The sequence below is a fragment of the Anthonomus grandis genome, chromosome 22, assembly GCF_022605725.1.
Source record: "Anthonomus grandis grandis chromosome 22, icAntGran1.3, whole genome shotgun sequence".
NCBI lineage: Eukaryota > Metazoa > Arthropoda > Insecta > Coleoptera > Curculionidae > Anthonomus > Anthonomus grandis.
Window position 1 is genome coordinate 32,889,186 of NC_065567.1, and position 16,569 is coordinate 32,905,754.

Below are 16,569 nucleotides of genomic sequence, written 5' to 3' on the forward strand. Positions count from 1 at the left end.
ACGGTGAGAAGGCTGATTTCGGTTAGTAAAAATGTCGTCTAAAAATATTAAAATTATTTTCGAAAGAAAAATGCAGTTTTTGACAAAAATAAAGAAAACAAGGAAATTCTATTTGGTGCTTTCTTAGATAGACTTAAAAAGCAAGATAAAGTCGAGAAATGGAAGGAAATAGCCCAAGTAGCCCAAAGTATATGCTTAGTTTCAGTAGAGAAGGATTAGACCTACGTAAGAGATACTGTCTGGCAGAATTTGAAGAAATCTGCAATGGTGAGTATTTCGTTATTGAGCAATCAACATAATTTATTTACAAGTAATTTTGGCATTAGGTACTAAACCCATTATAGATAAAATATACACAATGACATAATATACTATTTCGCATTTTAGCTTAAAATAGACAACGCGAAAAAAACAGGGACTGGTGGGAAAGGCATGTTAACGGAAATAGATAAGATGATTTTGGATATTGTTGGAAAGGAATCTCCAATTATTTGTCGACTTGGAGTCTCTGAGTCGTTCGAGGTAGCCCAGACTCAGTCAACAGAAACGCCTGTACCAAATGAGACTGTCCACCCAAGTCATTCGTTATTATCAACTCGTATAGAATAGTATATAGGTTTTATGTGTCTTTTGAAATAAACAGTACAGGAAAATGCAAAATTTTATAACAAATCCATTTCCAATCCATCCATCATTCCATTTCTCATTTCTACTTTTCAATTGTAGGAAAGAGAAAAGTTGTCGAAAGCACGGGTGAAAGTGACGATAAAAATGAAAAGCTGAAACTACAAATTGAACGTATAAAATTACAAAACTATAAAACCAAGCTGGAAATATTAAAATTAGTTACCATTTTCTGAAGTTACCTCGCAGTTCCAAAATAACTTCCAATCAGAAAACGGCAGGACCTATTTATTTTTATAATAATTTATCTAGTACCTGTAGTTTAGATATAGTTTAAATCCTTCGTTAATAAAAGTTGTTAATAAATAAAATAAATATTTTCGTCTTTATTTTGTAGATATGTATATTTTTGAACTTTAGTATAGAAATGAAACACGTTTTTAATAAATTTTAGAGCACCCTATATACATATTTTACTACTAGAGTCTGTTGTTTCTGTTAAAATAATTAATCAGTTCGCCTACTCTAGCTTGCGCTCCAACAGGGGGATTGTCATCGAGATGTTCATAATTTTCTTCATTGTCTGATAACTCTTCACCATCGTCTACCATGAAATCATCCGCGTCCCCATCACCTTTTGAAATGTTGCATAAAGTGGCACAGCATTTGAAAACATTTGCAGCAAAAACAGGGCTCACGCGTAGGTAGCTCAAACAAGGAAATTTTTCTTTTAAAATCCCAAACGCATTTTCTATTACTCTTCTTGTTCGTTTGTGAGCTCTGTTGAAATCCTGTTGGGCTTGATTTAGTGGATTTTCATATGTTGGTGGAATCAACCATTGTTTTAGCGGATAAGCTGAGTCTCCCAGAATCACCGAATTAGGATGGGGTCTCCAACCATTTTCCATTCTTCAAAATAAATTACTGTTACGAAGTACTCTTGCGTCATGAACGCTACCGGGCCAGTTAGCACTAACATAATAAAATTTTAGGTCAGGACCATAAACAGCCATGCAATTAATTGAATGTTTACCATGGCGATCTACAAAGGCTGGCTCGTCTATAGTCGGGGCATCTATATTTATCAGTGTTCCATCGACAGCACCACATACTTCGGGAAAACCGGCGATGCCATGAAATCTTTGAATAATATCCAATGTATTATGTGGCCATGACACGATTTCGTCAAATTTTATATCATTTACCGCATTAACAGTGTCATGTACGTATCGGCACACAGTCATTTTTGAAACTCCATGCATATCGTAAACGCCATGATACTGACCTCCATTTCCTAGCCAATGTAGAGCAATTAATAATATCTTCTGCTCTGGAGTCAATCCATACCACCGAATTGTGTTATTATTTAGCTCCAATATCCCGAACAAGACTTTGACATTGCTGCTAAGACGGAACCTTTCCTTGAACTCGCCATCGCTAAGAAAATTAAAGTCTGTTCTTATGTTGAATCGGTATTCCCTGTGGGGGGCACCTTCATTGTCACTTTCCGAGTCACTTGACCACATACCGAGAACGAAAACTAATGTTCACAGTGAGAAAGTTGATATTAAAATACTACGTTTACCGAATTTACCCACTGATATAAATGGGTAGAACATTATTTACAATTGTGAGAAATACTTTAATACAAATATACAAGTGCTGAAGTTGTGTTACAGAATACGTCTACATATGTAAAAAATCTTCCGTAATTAGTAGAGCCGCACAGGTAATTACAAGATTGTTCTGTTACGGAAAAATTACAAGTGTAGAAAATATTTTTACAATTGTATAACTTGTAGTGGTTGTGTTACAGGGCCCAGAAGCTACGCATCGAAATTTTTCACGATTTTTATAGTCTACCTTATCTGGACTTTTAGGTCGCAATTTTTTATATATTTGTGTCCCTTTGAACTCTACTTTTCAAAAACCGAAGAGTCTTCCTCCACCAGTAGGCTGCTTCATCCGTTTACAAAAACTTTTTCTTTTATGTAAATTACTCAAAAATAAAATCTCAAATCAAGAAAATCAATCAGTGATAAATTGAAGCTGATCAAATTATCTTTAAAATTTTTTGGTATTTTTATCGTAAAAGTTAGGTAAGCTTGTACTTATTCAACTTTACATTTATAACTAGCTATAACTTAACTAAACATTTATTCAACAATTTTAAATGCATATAAATTATGTTTCACTTGTAAGGAACTACGTCTTCGATTGATAGAGCTGTTGTTTTAGCAAAATCAGTACTTTTTGGGAAAACGTTAGGATTCCATCTGTAAATAATATACATACATAATTATTAATACAAAAACTTATTTTAAATGATGTTCTATCATTGTCATGACTACCAGTCTAACCGTGCTTCTCTTCCATGTCATCGACTTGTAATTTATTAACTCAACTGTAAGACCTAGTCAAAAGCTACTGAAAACACATACATAAGTCGATTTTTTTTAATATAAAATGAAAATTAATTTTTATATTTAAATACATACAATTTAAGAAATTCTTGGCCACGCATAATTTCAGCCGTAAAACACACTGGAAATTATATTTTACATGCTTCTGTTTGGAAATCGATTATAGATATTGCTTTAATTTATAAATTAAATTATTATAATTTATGTTATTTCTTATTGGCATTTTTTAGTTAAAACCTGCATTTTTGAGATGCAAACGTGCCCTTTCAAGTAATTTAATGTTTTGCTTGGAAATCATGCATCAAACAACTAATTTGTTGTAAGTTATTTATTTTAAAAAATACCTCGTGCATGAACCTTAGAACTAAATTTAAATTAAAACACTGAAAACTAAATAGTAATATATTCATACACACACTATATAAGAACATCTATTGAAAATTCAATATCGCCTTTTGGGGGGAGTTATGTACAATCTTCTATGGTCGGCATGGGTTCTTGTATGGGGTTACAATTTGTTAACGACCGAAAAGATACAATAATTCTAAAATGGTTACAACAATTTTAAATTGGCCTTTATTCAAATAACTGGGATATAAAATACATTACACAATAAAATACAATGATTCTAGTAAGGTTTTGTCCTCGTTTGATTTTATTTTTAATTGTTTCTTATTTATAAAGCAAGCAGAGTCATAATTCAAAAATTAGATTATAAACCAAAAGAATTATAATTTGAAACAAATAGAACCACAACAGGAATGCAACAAAATAAACTCTTACATCATGAACACTAATTAAGAACGTCTTATATTAATCTTTTTTACAGTGGTAACAGTCGCAATTGACGGCGCTTTTAAACACAAATGTGCGTATTCCATCCTTACAAAGAACACGAACTTCCATCGGTTCAGTTTCCATAATGTTGCAGCAGGCTCCTATAGAAGTTACTGGCTGAGTAATTTGGGAGTTCTGAGGATCCGATGGTATGGCCCAACTCTCACAAAAACCCCGACATGCGTTGGTTGTTATATCGAATGAGACGCAGTCGCGAATGCTTATTTTTCTTGTATGTCCTAAAAGAGATGAGAATTTTTAAGTTAAAACTAGGATGTTTGTAAAAAATTCCAACATAGTTTTGTTCACATATGACAACAGCGCATGCTTAAGTGTCACGTGTACTATGAGCATCGACCAAACTATGAAGTGTGTGCAGGTTGTGGTTCGTGGCTAATTGTGCCAGCACTGCTGCCAGATATTGTGAGAAGTACAAGAGTATTAAAGCTAAAAGTTTTTTTTTAAATTTTTACCTATTTTTTGCACTAAGAAATTCGAAAGAATTATCCATATTTAAGTATCTTCCATAAAAGACTATTTGTTTGAAATTTGTTCAAAAGGGACCTGCAATTTGTGAATCAACGTTAATCACGCCTAGAGTTTCCTTAACATATGACAACAACACTTTACTGGATCAAAGTAGAAGTATACGTAGGTGCGTGTCAGCCGGTACTACATGCGGTGTTGCCATGTTATTTGAAAAATAGAAGAGTGCAGTAGCTTCCAAGAATGCAAAATGATAACTTGACACAGTTTTAATTTAAATTAAAAAAATAATTGAAGAGGTTATTTAGCAACATTAAAAAAATTAACTCCAAGTACTCGTCGAATATTTATTAAAATTAAGAAAAAAAGAATCATATTGGATCTCCCAAATATATGGGGTAAAAAATGATTTTTTTTTACAAATATTTTTTTAATTTTTACTAATTTCGTTAACTTATAAGAAGTTTGAGTGTTATAAGTATTCACCGATTGACTCATTTATTCAACCCTCTTAATTTCCTTAATATATGACAACAGCGCTTGTTTCAAGTGCCACGCCCTTAATGCGTATCGAGCAAACTATGAAGTCTGCGCAGATTGATTCGTGGCTGATCCTGCCAGCACTGTTGCCGTATGATGTGAAAAGTAGGAGAGTCGTGTAGCTTTCAAGAACGCAAACTAACAACATGACACAGTTTTCTTTTAAATTAAAAAAAAAAACTTCTAAAAAGAAATTGACCAGATTACCGATTAAGATTAAAAAAATTAGTATAAAGTATTAGTGGAAAGTTTTACCCACTTATAATAAGAAACATGAATTTTCCACAATCTGAATTCCTTTAAGTATTTTTTCACGTTATCTAAAGTATGAAATTTCTAATCATTAATCAGCCATTTAATTTCGTTAGTATATGATGAAAGCGCATGCGCCAAGTATCACGCCCATTATGCGTATCGACCAAACTATTAAGTGTACGCAGATTAATTGGTGGCTATATTTGTTTAATTGACATATTCAAAAGTAAATAGTTAAATTCTTAAAAGGAAATTTAATAAAATAAATAAACCGCTTATTTAAATCATAAGAAGGGTCATATTGAATCTATATAAAGAGTGGACCAAATTTGCGACTGACCGGTAGGTTCTTGTTAGCTATAAGAATGATTTTGTATTTTTTAATTTTTGATCATATTGATGGGCTTACTTATAAGAAATGTGCCTTTAAAAACAATAAATCCACTTGGTATTCACCCTGTATGATACTGGACATTCTGGGAAGAATTTTATGCACTTTTTAACCCTATTAATATTTCACATTTAAATAGTCAGAAGTATAAGCGTTCTACGTTAAAAAAGTACGTTCCACTTCTGCAATTAATTTTACATAAAATCATATAAAATTCAGAAAAAAAAATAAAAAACACGAAATAATTTTTTTTAAGAAGATCGAATCTTATTAATAAGACTAATAAAATGAGGAAACCCTTATTAATTAACTAATTTAAAAAAATGGTAATGTTTTATCCCTTTTAAGACCTAATTAATAAAGCGCATTAATTACTTACCAACTTTATGACATCCTGGCTTATGCCAATCTCCATCCCTTTCTACGGGGTTTAAGGTTAAACCATTGGAACACAAAATTACCAGAAAAAAAAAGTAGAAGACCAGCATCCTAAAGGGAAAAAATAAAATTATTTAAGTTATTAATTAAACACATAGTTAAGGGTGGGACGAATGAAATATCATTTTGATATATACAAAAGTTAATGGACCGCACTGTATTGAAAGAATAAAAATATTTAAATAAAACAACAAAAGTACTCACCTGGATTTACAAAAATTGTATGCAAGAGCAGCCGAGCAATGAACGACAACAGAATCTTTAGTGAAACTTTCAATTTGCGCCCGAGTTTTGCTCTCTTTTTCTCTCCATCCCTTCCTTTAAACAATATCGCCACCCCCGTAACGCTACCGTCACGTTCGGCCTACAACCATCTTGGACCTTAATTTTTTTTTATCCTTTTCTGTTAGAGTGGATACGAGAAGAGTAGAAATATTAAAAAAAAAAGATGATTATGCATTTACTCCCACACCGAGTAAAATATTTGAATTCGGAGTAGTTTAACGAAAAATCTAATATAGAATTTAAGAAGAACATCTTATAAATTATTTGCAAAAAACAACTTGACAAACTGAAATGTAATATCATCCAATGCATTTCCTTTCATCATCTTGCCTTCCGGAGACACACCATATAAGTTCAAAAAATTGGAAGAAGGATCGAGTGATTCATCACTCTTAGGGATGCATATATGTATTCTTTTATTTCTCAGTTAAAATCTTACTTTACGGTATTAAAATTATGGACTTTATTGATAGCCTGGAATTGATTAAATTGATATTTCTTAAATTGCATTAATAAGCAATTCAGCTGTCTGAAATTGAATATTATTCATATAAGCACTTAATCCCATGCAATCTTCAGAAAGTAGAATCAATAGATTATTTTAATGATATATTTGAATAAAAAGTTTAATGATTTTGAACTCATTTTATGATTAATATCGCTACTGTTATCGTACTTTGTACTACTACAAATCATCGATATGCTTTCTTAGAATCAATAAAACAATTTTGATAATCCCGATAGGCTTTTTAGGCACTGAAATAGTCATTCTAAAAAGTTATTATTGTAAAATCTACCAAAAATGAATAAAGAAAAATTGACCAAGGCAATAAATAACTACTAATTTAGATATGCCTTCATTATCCTGGAATTTTAACATTTATCATTTAAAATCAATAAAATACTGGCATCAGATAGTCCTCAACGCCTTGAAATGAGTTGAATCAATAATCATAAAGCAACATAACCCGCTTAAAGAATGAAACCCGTTTGAATTGATTATATTAATGAAATATTTTTTATAGAAATTAATTAAATAATAATCCTAGTGATTGTATAGGTTGATCGGTTGAATCAATAAAATCGTTGTGATGATTCACATAAAAATTGAATGGCCAGAAATTGATCGATTATAATTAGTGATTGATAAGACCTCATTGGCTCGAATTTAAATCACTAATTTAAATATCGGTACCAATAGTTGGAATGATCAAACATACTTACTTGCCTGGAATTGATTAATTAATTATCACGGTAGTAATGGAGAATAATAATAATTCTGAATGGCCTAATATTTATTAAATTCAATACAAAATTATTACTATTATATTATTTAAATAAGTTTACATCAGACTGAATCAAATTCAGATAAGTGATCGCAGTGATTGTAAACGGTCGTAATTGATTGCGTGGAAATAAGTAAATTCTGAACTCGCAATAAATGAAAATGTTTAGCATAGGATTGGTTAGCTTTTTATCAGGAATCAACTTCAATAATCAATTAATTGGTATGATTAGATATTTCTGACTTGATGGAATTGATTAATTAATCATCACAGTGACAATAGAATGATCATATACCTTAATGGCTTAATATTGATTATATTCGCCTCAGAATTATTAATATATTTCAAATAAGCTTGCATCTTACTGAATCAAATTTAGACAAGCACCAATTGGTCTGTAATTAATTAGACAACTATCGCAGTAATTGTACATGATCATAATTAATTGCATAAAAACGAGCAAATTAGTAATCAATCTTGGGTTATCAACTTAAGATTGATAAAAATATTTAGCATAAAATTAGTTACATTTTGATCACTTGATTAAACTCAATTAATTGGTTTGATCATTGGTATATCCCTTAGTTGCTTGGAATTGATTGATTAATTATTACAGGGACATAGTAAGATCATACATCCCTTGGTAGCTTATTATATTTATATTAAATTCGCCTCAAAAATATTAATATATTATTTAAATGAGCTTGCATCAGTTTGAATTAAATTCAGAAACGCACCAATTGGTCTGTAATTGATTAGATAATCATGGCAATGATTCGTGGCATGTCTAAATAGCTTTTTATCAGGAATCAACGAATGAACATTTTAATGATTCAGATCAGAACTCAAACTCAATTAATTTGTATGATCTGATATTCCTTACTTATCAATTAATTATCACGGTGACATAGTAGCATGATCACATATCCTTTAATGGCCTAACATTTATTAAATTGGCCTCAAAATCATTAATATATTATTCAAATGAGCTTGCATCAGTCTGAATCACATTCAGATAAGACCCAATTGATTAGATAATCATCGCAGTGTTTGTAAACGATAATAATTACGTGCATGGAAATGAGTAAATTATTAATCATTGTTAGGTTATCAACTCGTAATCAATGAAAATATTTAGCATAGAATTAGTTAGATCTTCATCAGGAATCAGCAAATGAACATTTATCGGTCTGAATAAAATTAACAATAATAATAATTATTGTAAAATTCATATATATAAATTTACCTAAAATCAATACGATAACTGTGTTGCCTGGAATTAAATGATTATTAATCATGGTGATATAGTATGATAATTGTATATCCCTAATATTGATTAAATTATTGACACGGATAACCAAAGATTATCGACTTAAAATTAATAATATATTATTCAAATGAGCTTGCATCAGACTAAATCAAATTTAGATAAGCCCCAATAGATCTGTAATTGATTGGATATTATCGCAAAGATAGTAAACGATCATAATTGATTGCATGGAAATTACTAAATAAGTAATCATTGTTATGAACTCGCAATTATTGAAAATATTTAGGAGAAATCTTCAAATTTCTATAGGAATCAACGAATAAACATTTTTATGGCTCAGATCAGCCTGCAATCAATAAAAGACTGATAATAATTATTGTAAAACTCGTATATATTGGTTTCAAATGCCCCTAGGATGAATACGATAAGTATAAAGATCATAAATGTACGTGCTTGTAATAGATTTATTAATAATCACAGTACTTGAAATTAATAAAATGGGTTTAATTATTCGTAAGAAATTTATTATACGCGAATTTGGTTGGAAATTCGTTTTCATCTTCAATCTGTATAATATTCAAATTTTTGAAATTTTCTTCCTAAATTTAGAAAGAACAGCTACTAGCTCCATCTCAGTCACAAAAGGTGAAATATGCAGCTCGAGCTGTAAAACTTTGAGAAATTTAATTTGGCTGATATTATAAAATCGGAAATCATTATCCTGTTGATTTAATTAATGTCTTTTTTTGTTTTACTTTCAGACCAAACATAAAAAATTCATAGTTTTTCAATTTCGATGAAAAAATATTGAAAATCTTAACACCCTAATAACTTGCATGGTTTTTAGGAAAACTGAACAGTTTTTCTTTGCAACGCTGTAAAGACATCCCCAATCAATAACCGCCCATCAGCGCCGTCAGCTGATTTCTGTTGTTAAACTCCGACTGTCTATCACAACTCTTGATCCGAATTAATTTAGTTAAAAGTTGATGAAACTAACATAAATCTATTTTATAAACACCACGTCACCCCCGAGTCCTATTTTCTGCATCTATACAGCGAAAAATCACCCGTAAATAATGTCTTTAGAAGAAGATATCCACGAGGAATTTAGGGGCGGTTCTCTGAGATTCAACAAGAGCGGAGAGCAACAGCCTGTCCCATCCTCCTCAGGTTTAAGGGAAAGTTATCGGGAAAATAAAGGGGGTATAAGCAAAACTGATAGCACAGCTAGCAACAGTAGCTGCTATTGGAGTGGATTGCCTTTACCGTTATCATCCCTTTCAACGAAAAGTAAGTTATATTCAAAAGATCAATAAGCTTATTTAGGTGTAGGCGGATAATCGGAAACAAGTGCGTAGTTCTTTAGATTTTGTTGCTAGTTTTTGCAACTTGATATTTTTTTTTTAAATCAATACCATATTAAATATTATGGGTTTTATGTATCACGGAATACAAGCCGAAATTCAATTAAATTATCTATTTGACCCATATTTAATAGTTTAGGTTTAATAGCTGAAATTGGGGTCAGTGGGTGGGTTAAAGTTTTTGCCCCAAGAACTTTTTTTTGTAAAAATGTCCTAAAGAACTGACGCATTTTTGAGGAGATTTAAAAAAATATTTATAACTTACTTAAAAGGTACATTTAGTATATGAAGAACATTTATTGAAGTAAAAGTTATCAAATAAATGTTCTAAGGACGTCTTGTATGTTTTTTTGCAAATGTTTTTAGAACGTCTATGCCTTAAAGAACCATAGTGTTCAGAAGTACGTTAAAGTTTATACATTTTACCTTGACGTAACCCAAAATTCCAAATTTTAGTCAAATCCATCTAATAGTAATTTAATAGGCTATTTATTAAAGCGGAAATAAATACATATACAATAGCAAAATACATGTTAGCATGAACCTCAATTATATTCTACAATTATCGTCTCGAAGAATATTTAACACATATAACCTTTAACATTGAGAACATGTGGGCCTGTCCTTCAGTGAGCTGGGCGTGTTCAATGACCGTTAACTTAAAATAGAATTCTGCGCATCTTGCATTATAGTTATCGAAATAGACGTTGTGCGCAGGTATTCTATCAAATTTCTTATGTCAATGAACTGTCAGCTAGGCATAACCTTAAAACTTACAAATATCTTAGCAAAAGCAAAACACTATCGCCGAAATCTCACTCAAAATTTCAATTCAATTGGGAATATTTAAGGTGCATTCACAGTAAAATCGTGTGTGAAGTGACAATTGGACACGCATGCTAAGTAGTTTATAAGTAATAGGACCATTCACGATACAATTCAACTTTAGCATCTGTGCTGAAGTTTTTGAAGATTTGCTGCATATAACCTTGGCACTTTGCTGTTAAAAAATTATTATGATATTAATATGCCAAAACGACTCAATGCCTTTAGTCTTATTTATACATATAGGGAACTTGATTATATCAAGTTTCCTAGACAAAAATAAGATGAAAGCATAATAAAACTCAATATACTTATAATTTTAGATCATGACTGAAGTTCAGATACATATTCGGTACATTGACATTATACCAACCACCCTACAAAGCAAAAAATATCACAAAAAAATTTTTATAAGTATATTTAATATACTGGTAATAAACTAATTCACTTCAGCATTTAGTACCTCAATGCTCTTAAGTTCAGCAGATATATTTTTGCCAAAATAACCAAAATTTTCATAATGGATATCTGTGTTTGCACTAATTTTTTTGATGGCAATTGAAATATCTAGCAGGACATTATCAACCGCCTTAATTGACTATTTTGAAGAAACTTAAAATTTTTGCTTTTCTCTGGTATTTACTTTTGGTTACTCGATTCTCAATGGCTAATTGTCTAATATTTGAGAACTTTCATTATTTCCTCTATATTAATTTCTGGATAAGGATTGATGATCTGGGATATATTCCAATGCGTTATGAAAATTTTAAGTGGTAGTTCTCCAACTTTCTTGTCCAGATTCAAAAAAAAAATCGCAGATGGTCATGTGCATCTGTTTTTTAAAGCTTTTGCAAGTCTCCTTCTATATTTCTCTCGGATTTAAAATGAGGCTTTACTTCACGAACTAAAATTGTATTAACATGTATTTATTAAGTATTCTCAAGTTGTAAGTATAAACTCACTTGTAGTATACAAAGACTCTGCAATAGAAGCCCAACAATTTTCGTTTTGTATAAAGGACCTTTATCTGCCTTAAAGAGACCTATAATCACTCAAACATCATTATTCTCCGTAATAAATCGCGTAATTAAATTTTTTTATTATATGGAAATCAAATAAAAATATGCAACCGAACAAATATAAAAAATAGAAATCGATATCGGTGAATCACCGAAAAAATAAGTGCTATATGCCAGACTCTAAATTTATAAATCTATTGTAAACGGCTAGTAATATGCTGAATTTACTAAGATTTATTATGAGTACATCTTTACACTCCTGTACCTGGTTACCTCTAACATTGATGAGGTGGGCGTGCTGTACACTGACCATTAACCTAAAATAGTACTCTGCGCATTTTGAAGTATAGTTATCGACAGCGAAGTTGAATCAGAAATTTTACCAAAGATTATTAAATTTTTTGTCTATTGGAATACGTAAGTTGTTCTCTATAAAATCTCTATTTATATACAAATGTAAAGATCTACATATGTCTAAAGATAAAAAGAGAATAAACAAATTTTACACGCAATAAAGTGATGTCAAACTCTTATCATCTGTACATAACTTTTATTATAATTATCGTTATTAAGGAGTTCAGTTATCACTAAAAATTTCAATTCAATTGGGAAAAAAGAATTATACTTCGGGGCTTCACCTCTAACATTGAGGACATTGGCGTGTCAGACAGTACGAGTTGGTTGTCTCCAATGACCGTTAACTCAAAATAAAATTTGATGCATCTTGTATTACAACTATCGAAAAAGACGTTGTGCGCAGGTTGTCATGTGGATCTGATCACCATTCTTTTGCATATAAGAATACCTACACTAGGAATGAAAGGCAACCAACCTTCATTATTTAAGATTTGAATAACATGATTTCATCGTAACTCTTCATTCATAGATCGGTGGGTGTGTCCTATAAAAGGAGGCGTATCCAATGACCGTTGTTCCAATATATAATTCTGCGCAGAGAGGTCATCTGACGTAATGAAGTGCCGAGGAGTGTGATGTCTGATATTAATTGACGCAGTTATTCGACTTTATGCTTTGACTACGACTTTTTGCTTTTTAGTAACTGAGACCTTGTGGAGCGCAAAACCGAAGGATCCGTCGCCCGTACTAGAGAAGCAGGCACCTATCCACCATCAGCCGCCAACACCACCTCCAAGAATCCCTGAACAAGACGCAAATAGTTTCTTCACTTACCGCGATGGTGTTGCTGAACGTGCTGCCTTGGAATGCGCTGCTGAATTTCTTGATATGGAACACGAGGGGCCGGTTATCCAGTATTTTCTTCTTACTCAGTAAGAGCCCGTTAACACCTGTTTCTGTTACTTAATGGGATTTTTACAGGATAAACCACTGGGATACTGATAAGGAGCGCCTAATACTTCTCACCCCGAAAATCCTTTTGGTGGTAAAATACGACTTTATAGCTCTGAAACGGCTCAGCTACAAAAAGCTACCATTGGAGGACATCGAAGCGGTTATAATTGGTGATTTAATTTATCCAAACGGCTCTTTAATTCCGTGAGTATATGCTTTAATATGGAAATCGCGGCTTTGTTTTTAGAGCCAATTCTTGATCCAAGAGCCTTTTTTTAATTTAAAACGTGCATAATCCCTTAAATGTGCAATGAGTAGTTGCCCCCCTATACAGTGTGTTATTGCACCTTATAACACTGTAAAATAAGAAGAATGTAGTCACAACAAGCACTTGATTAAATTGAGTTTTTGTGTATAAATTCACTCAAAAGACCTTACTCGCTTACTCATATTACCTATAACAAAAATACTTTACTACTAATGAGAAACATTGGTACAAAAAATTGATCATCTATTTTTTATATGCAGAAAAATAAACGGATTGGCTGACGGGATATCGAATATGTGGGAAAATTGCTTCTTTAAGCCATCATCATCAAGTGACAATCAGCAATCTCAATCATTTTCATCTCCCACTAGGTATTTTTTTTTTAATTGTAACACTTTTAGCACGATTGAATGAGTTAGCGATTTAGGAAAATAGAAACGCTTGTGACGCTGATGTATGTATCCGAATACTAGTAGATATTAAGGAGATTTCTTTAGAGCATTTGTAGTTTTGTGGCAAGTAGATTTTGGTAGATGGTTCCATTAAGGCTTTTCACAGCCTTGGTCTACCGCTGATGCTCTATTTAAAAAATATACAGTATTTTATTGTATGTGAAACTTCCATTTCATAAAGACCTTGATACAGGTTTTGAAAGGAAATATCTTCAGGTGGTTATCCTTAAACCTCCGATGCTAAAGGATACTTGTAGCGCCATCCTTGATTTGTTAAAAACTGAGTTTCATATTGAATTGATCTTCAAGGATATGTTTGCTATTGCTATCATAGATTGTTCATCTGAGATCTTCTATCTTATATGCTAAAACCATTCCGAGTTAGCACCCTCTATAGTTTTTTTTTATAAGATATTGTATATTGGGATACATACATAGTTTAAGCGAGTAAACTGCATGAACTAAGCTTTAGCGCTTAATAGGAAATTAGTAAAGGGTTTGCAAATATGAGCTTTTTTCTTGGAAGTTTATATCAAATTAATATTAAACCGGAAAATGTGAATAATGTTCAGGGTATCCCAATTCGAGAGTGAAATCGCAAAAGATTTAAAATCCGTAAAATTATAGCAAAGTTGGCATAATTTAAGATACTCTCTATTTGGGAGAGCCTGTACTAACTACATGATTTAAGTTCATCAAGGAGAAGTAAGTATAATCAAGCTTTTTTTAAATACATCATATTAGCAACAGATTTTACTAAAACTACAGGAATTTTTAATTTCTCTGTATAAAAATTTGTCGATTTTGTTGTAGAGACCGAAACATGAAAGGAATTCGGATTTTATTCGCAAAAGGGAAGCCTATTAAATTTTCATCGAAATGGAACCCCTTTACCGTTGATCTACCCATATGGACATTCACATATCATCCACTATATTTTCACAAAGGTAAAATATACTTTAATACATGTAATGTAGAATATATTAAACAAGTATCAAAATATGTCATGAACTTATATCAATGAAATCATAGGCTTTATTTAATATACTGGTTTCTTATTACATGTTTTAATTCAAAATAAAATTCTCTATAATTTCATCAAAGATTACATTTAACGGACTTGCAAAAATATTCTCTGTACATGAGAGCTGTCTCTGCCCATGTCACTTCTTCATAACTAAACATCCGAAAAATGTATGGCCCTACAAAATAAATAAGAATTACAATCAAAAAATAACAATTGCTAATGATTACCTTAGATTGTTCCGATGAAAACCAAAGGCGCATCTACGACTTAGATAACTTCAACGACTACTTCTGCAAGACAATCATGGAACTTGGCAAAAACTATGAATCACGAATTTTACATTCGAACGTTCTCCTGGAAAACTATGTGGGATTCGGCGCAATAATACACAACCGTAACGATTTAGGATTTTTCAAAGTAAGAGGCAAGTTTAGTTTCTGAAAGAGTTACCTCCCTGACTATATGTGATATTTATTTGGTCAATTATTATATGTGTACCTATTGTATGTAACTTAAATATATATATAAATATATGTATTTCATAGATTCCTATATACCTGATGGTGTGCTGGTTGTTTTTGTCAGAAATATTTTTATTTAGGAGCAAAGTAATAAATTTTGTGGTCTAAGCAAGTACTTTCGTCAAGGCACCTTAGCTTTAAGTAATAATGATTTTGTGAATGTAGAATTTAAAATTGTGGAAAGTGTATGTATGATCTAGTATTCACTTAGAAATTAGTATAGTGCAAAGCTTGCTTAGGCGATGGTTATAAACCTAGAAAATATGTTGTAGATTAGAAATCTTACCCTCAGATTAGGCTGAAAATGTTTGGTTATACGTTTGCCTAATAAAAATGTTGGGATATCTTATAGGTTTCCCATTGGCCTTCAAGGAAAGGTTACAACGACGAAAAACATTTTATTACCTACAGTGTTTAAGGTTATAAAATTTTTTATAATAACAAGGTAGTTCTGACAAAAATAATCAGCTAATTATACACTAATAAGTTCCATATTTTTTATACTTACGTGATTACAGAATACGAAAATGTAACCTGAAATTCTTATGTACATGTTCCAGCCAGTCAATCATATTTTACTGTAATTCATTTACTATATAATCATGTATATACAAAATTACCTTAATGTCCGTACATATCTTTCATTAAACTACTTGTACCGTGCTAAAAAATAATGCGAAATATAGCCTTTAATGTTTTAAAATACTGAAATGATTTTCAAGTATCACCCTCAGGAATGGATTAATTCCTCAAAGAACATTGGATATTATATGTATCTGCGTTGTTTAGACGAGGAAATATACAGGGTGTTAAAAGTAACAATGGTTTCTTTTATTTAAGTCCCTCAATCAAGTGTCCTTTATTAACGAAACACTCAGTTAAATGGGATATCCTGTATACTATACTAGATTAAACAGTAATTTTTAATAATTTAAAGTAAGTTT

At 31.4% G+C, this 16,569-nt stretch overlaps 2 protein-coding genes across 3 annotated transcripts; one reads left to right on the forward strand and one right to left on the reverse strand.

Moving 5' to 3' along the window:
• Positions 1 to 3,435: 3,435 nt before the first annotated feature.
• On the reverse strand, positions 3,436 to 6,310 carry LOC126748803 (thyrostimulin alpha-2 subunit). Its single transcript, XM_050458270.1, has 3 exons — positions 6,199 to 6,310; positions 5,936 to 6,045; positions 3,436 to 4,123 (listed from the first exon to the last, which is right to left on the reverse strand). Exons 2-3 carry the CDS (start codon positions 6,042 to 6,044, stop codon positions 3,861 to 3,863), a joined length of 372 nt encoding a protein of 123 aa, XP_050314227.1. The 5' UTR covers position 6,045; positions 6,199 to 6,310; the 3' UTR covers positions 3,436 to 3,860.
• Positions 6,311 to 9,773: 3,463 nt separating this feature from the next.
• On the forward strand, positions 9,774 to 16,441 carry LOC126748646 (tumor protein p63-regulated gene 1-like protein). Of its 2 annotated transcripts, XM_050458003.1 has the most exons (6): positions 9,774 to 10,128; positions 13,104 to 13,335; positions 13,385 to 13,561; positions 13,886 to 13,996; positions 14,891 to 15,024; positions 15,337 to 16,441. In XM_050458003.1, exons 1-6 carry the CDS (start codon positions 9,915 to 9,917, stop codon positions 15,543 to 15,545), a joined length of 1,077 nt encoding a protein of 358 aa, XP_050313960.1. In that variant the 5' UTR covers positions 9,774 to 9,914; the 3' UTR covers positions 15,546 to 16,441. The 2 variants fall into 2 exon arrangements, with proteins under 2 accessions (XP_050313960.1, XP_050313962.1); XM_050458005.1 differs by lacking the exon at positions 13,886 to 13,996.
• The last annotated feature ends 128 nt before the right edge of the window (positions 16,442 to 16,569 follow it).

What these genes read in the sequence shown, in the direction of transcription:
- LOC126748803 (XM_050458270.1), bottom strand. Translation starts at nt 6,044, where the DNA reads ATGCTGGTCTTCTACTTTTTTTTTCTGGTAATTTTGTGTTCCAATGGT. An exon ending in GCCAGGATGTCATAAAGTTG is followed by an intron (nt 4,124 to 5,935) that starts GTAAGTAATTAA and finishes CATCTCTTTTAG; the next exon opens with GACATACAAGAAAAATAAGC.
- LOC126748646 (XM_050458003.1), top strand. Translation starts at nt 9,915, where the DNA reads ATGTCTTTAGAAGAAGATATCCACGAGGAATTTAGGGGCGGTTCTCTG. An exon ending in CAGTATTTTCTTCTTACTCA is followed by an intron (nt 13,336 to 13,384) that starts GTAAGAGCCCGT and finishes GGATTTTTACAG; the next exon opens with GATAAACCACTGGGATACTG. An exon ending in TCATTTTCATCTCCCACTAG is followed by an intron (nt 13,997 to 14,890) that starts GTATTTTTTTTT and finishes ATTTTGTTGTAG; the next exon opens with AGACCGAAACATGAAAGGAA.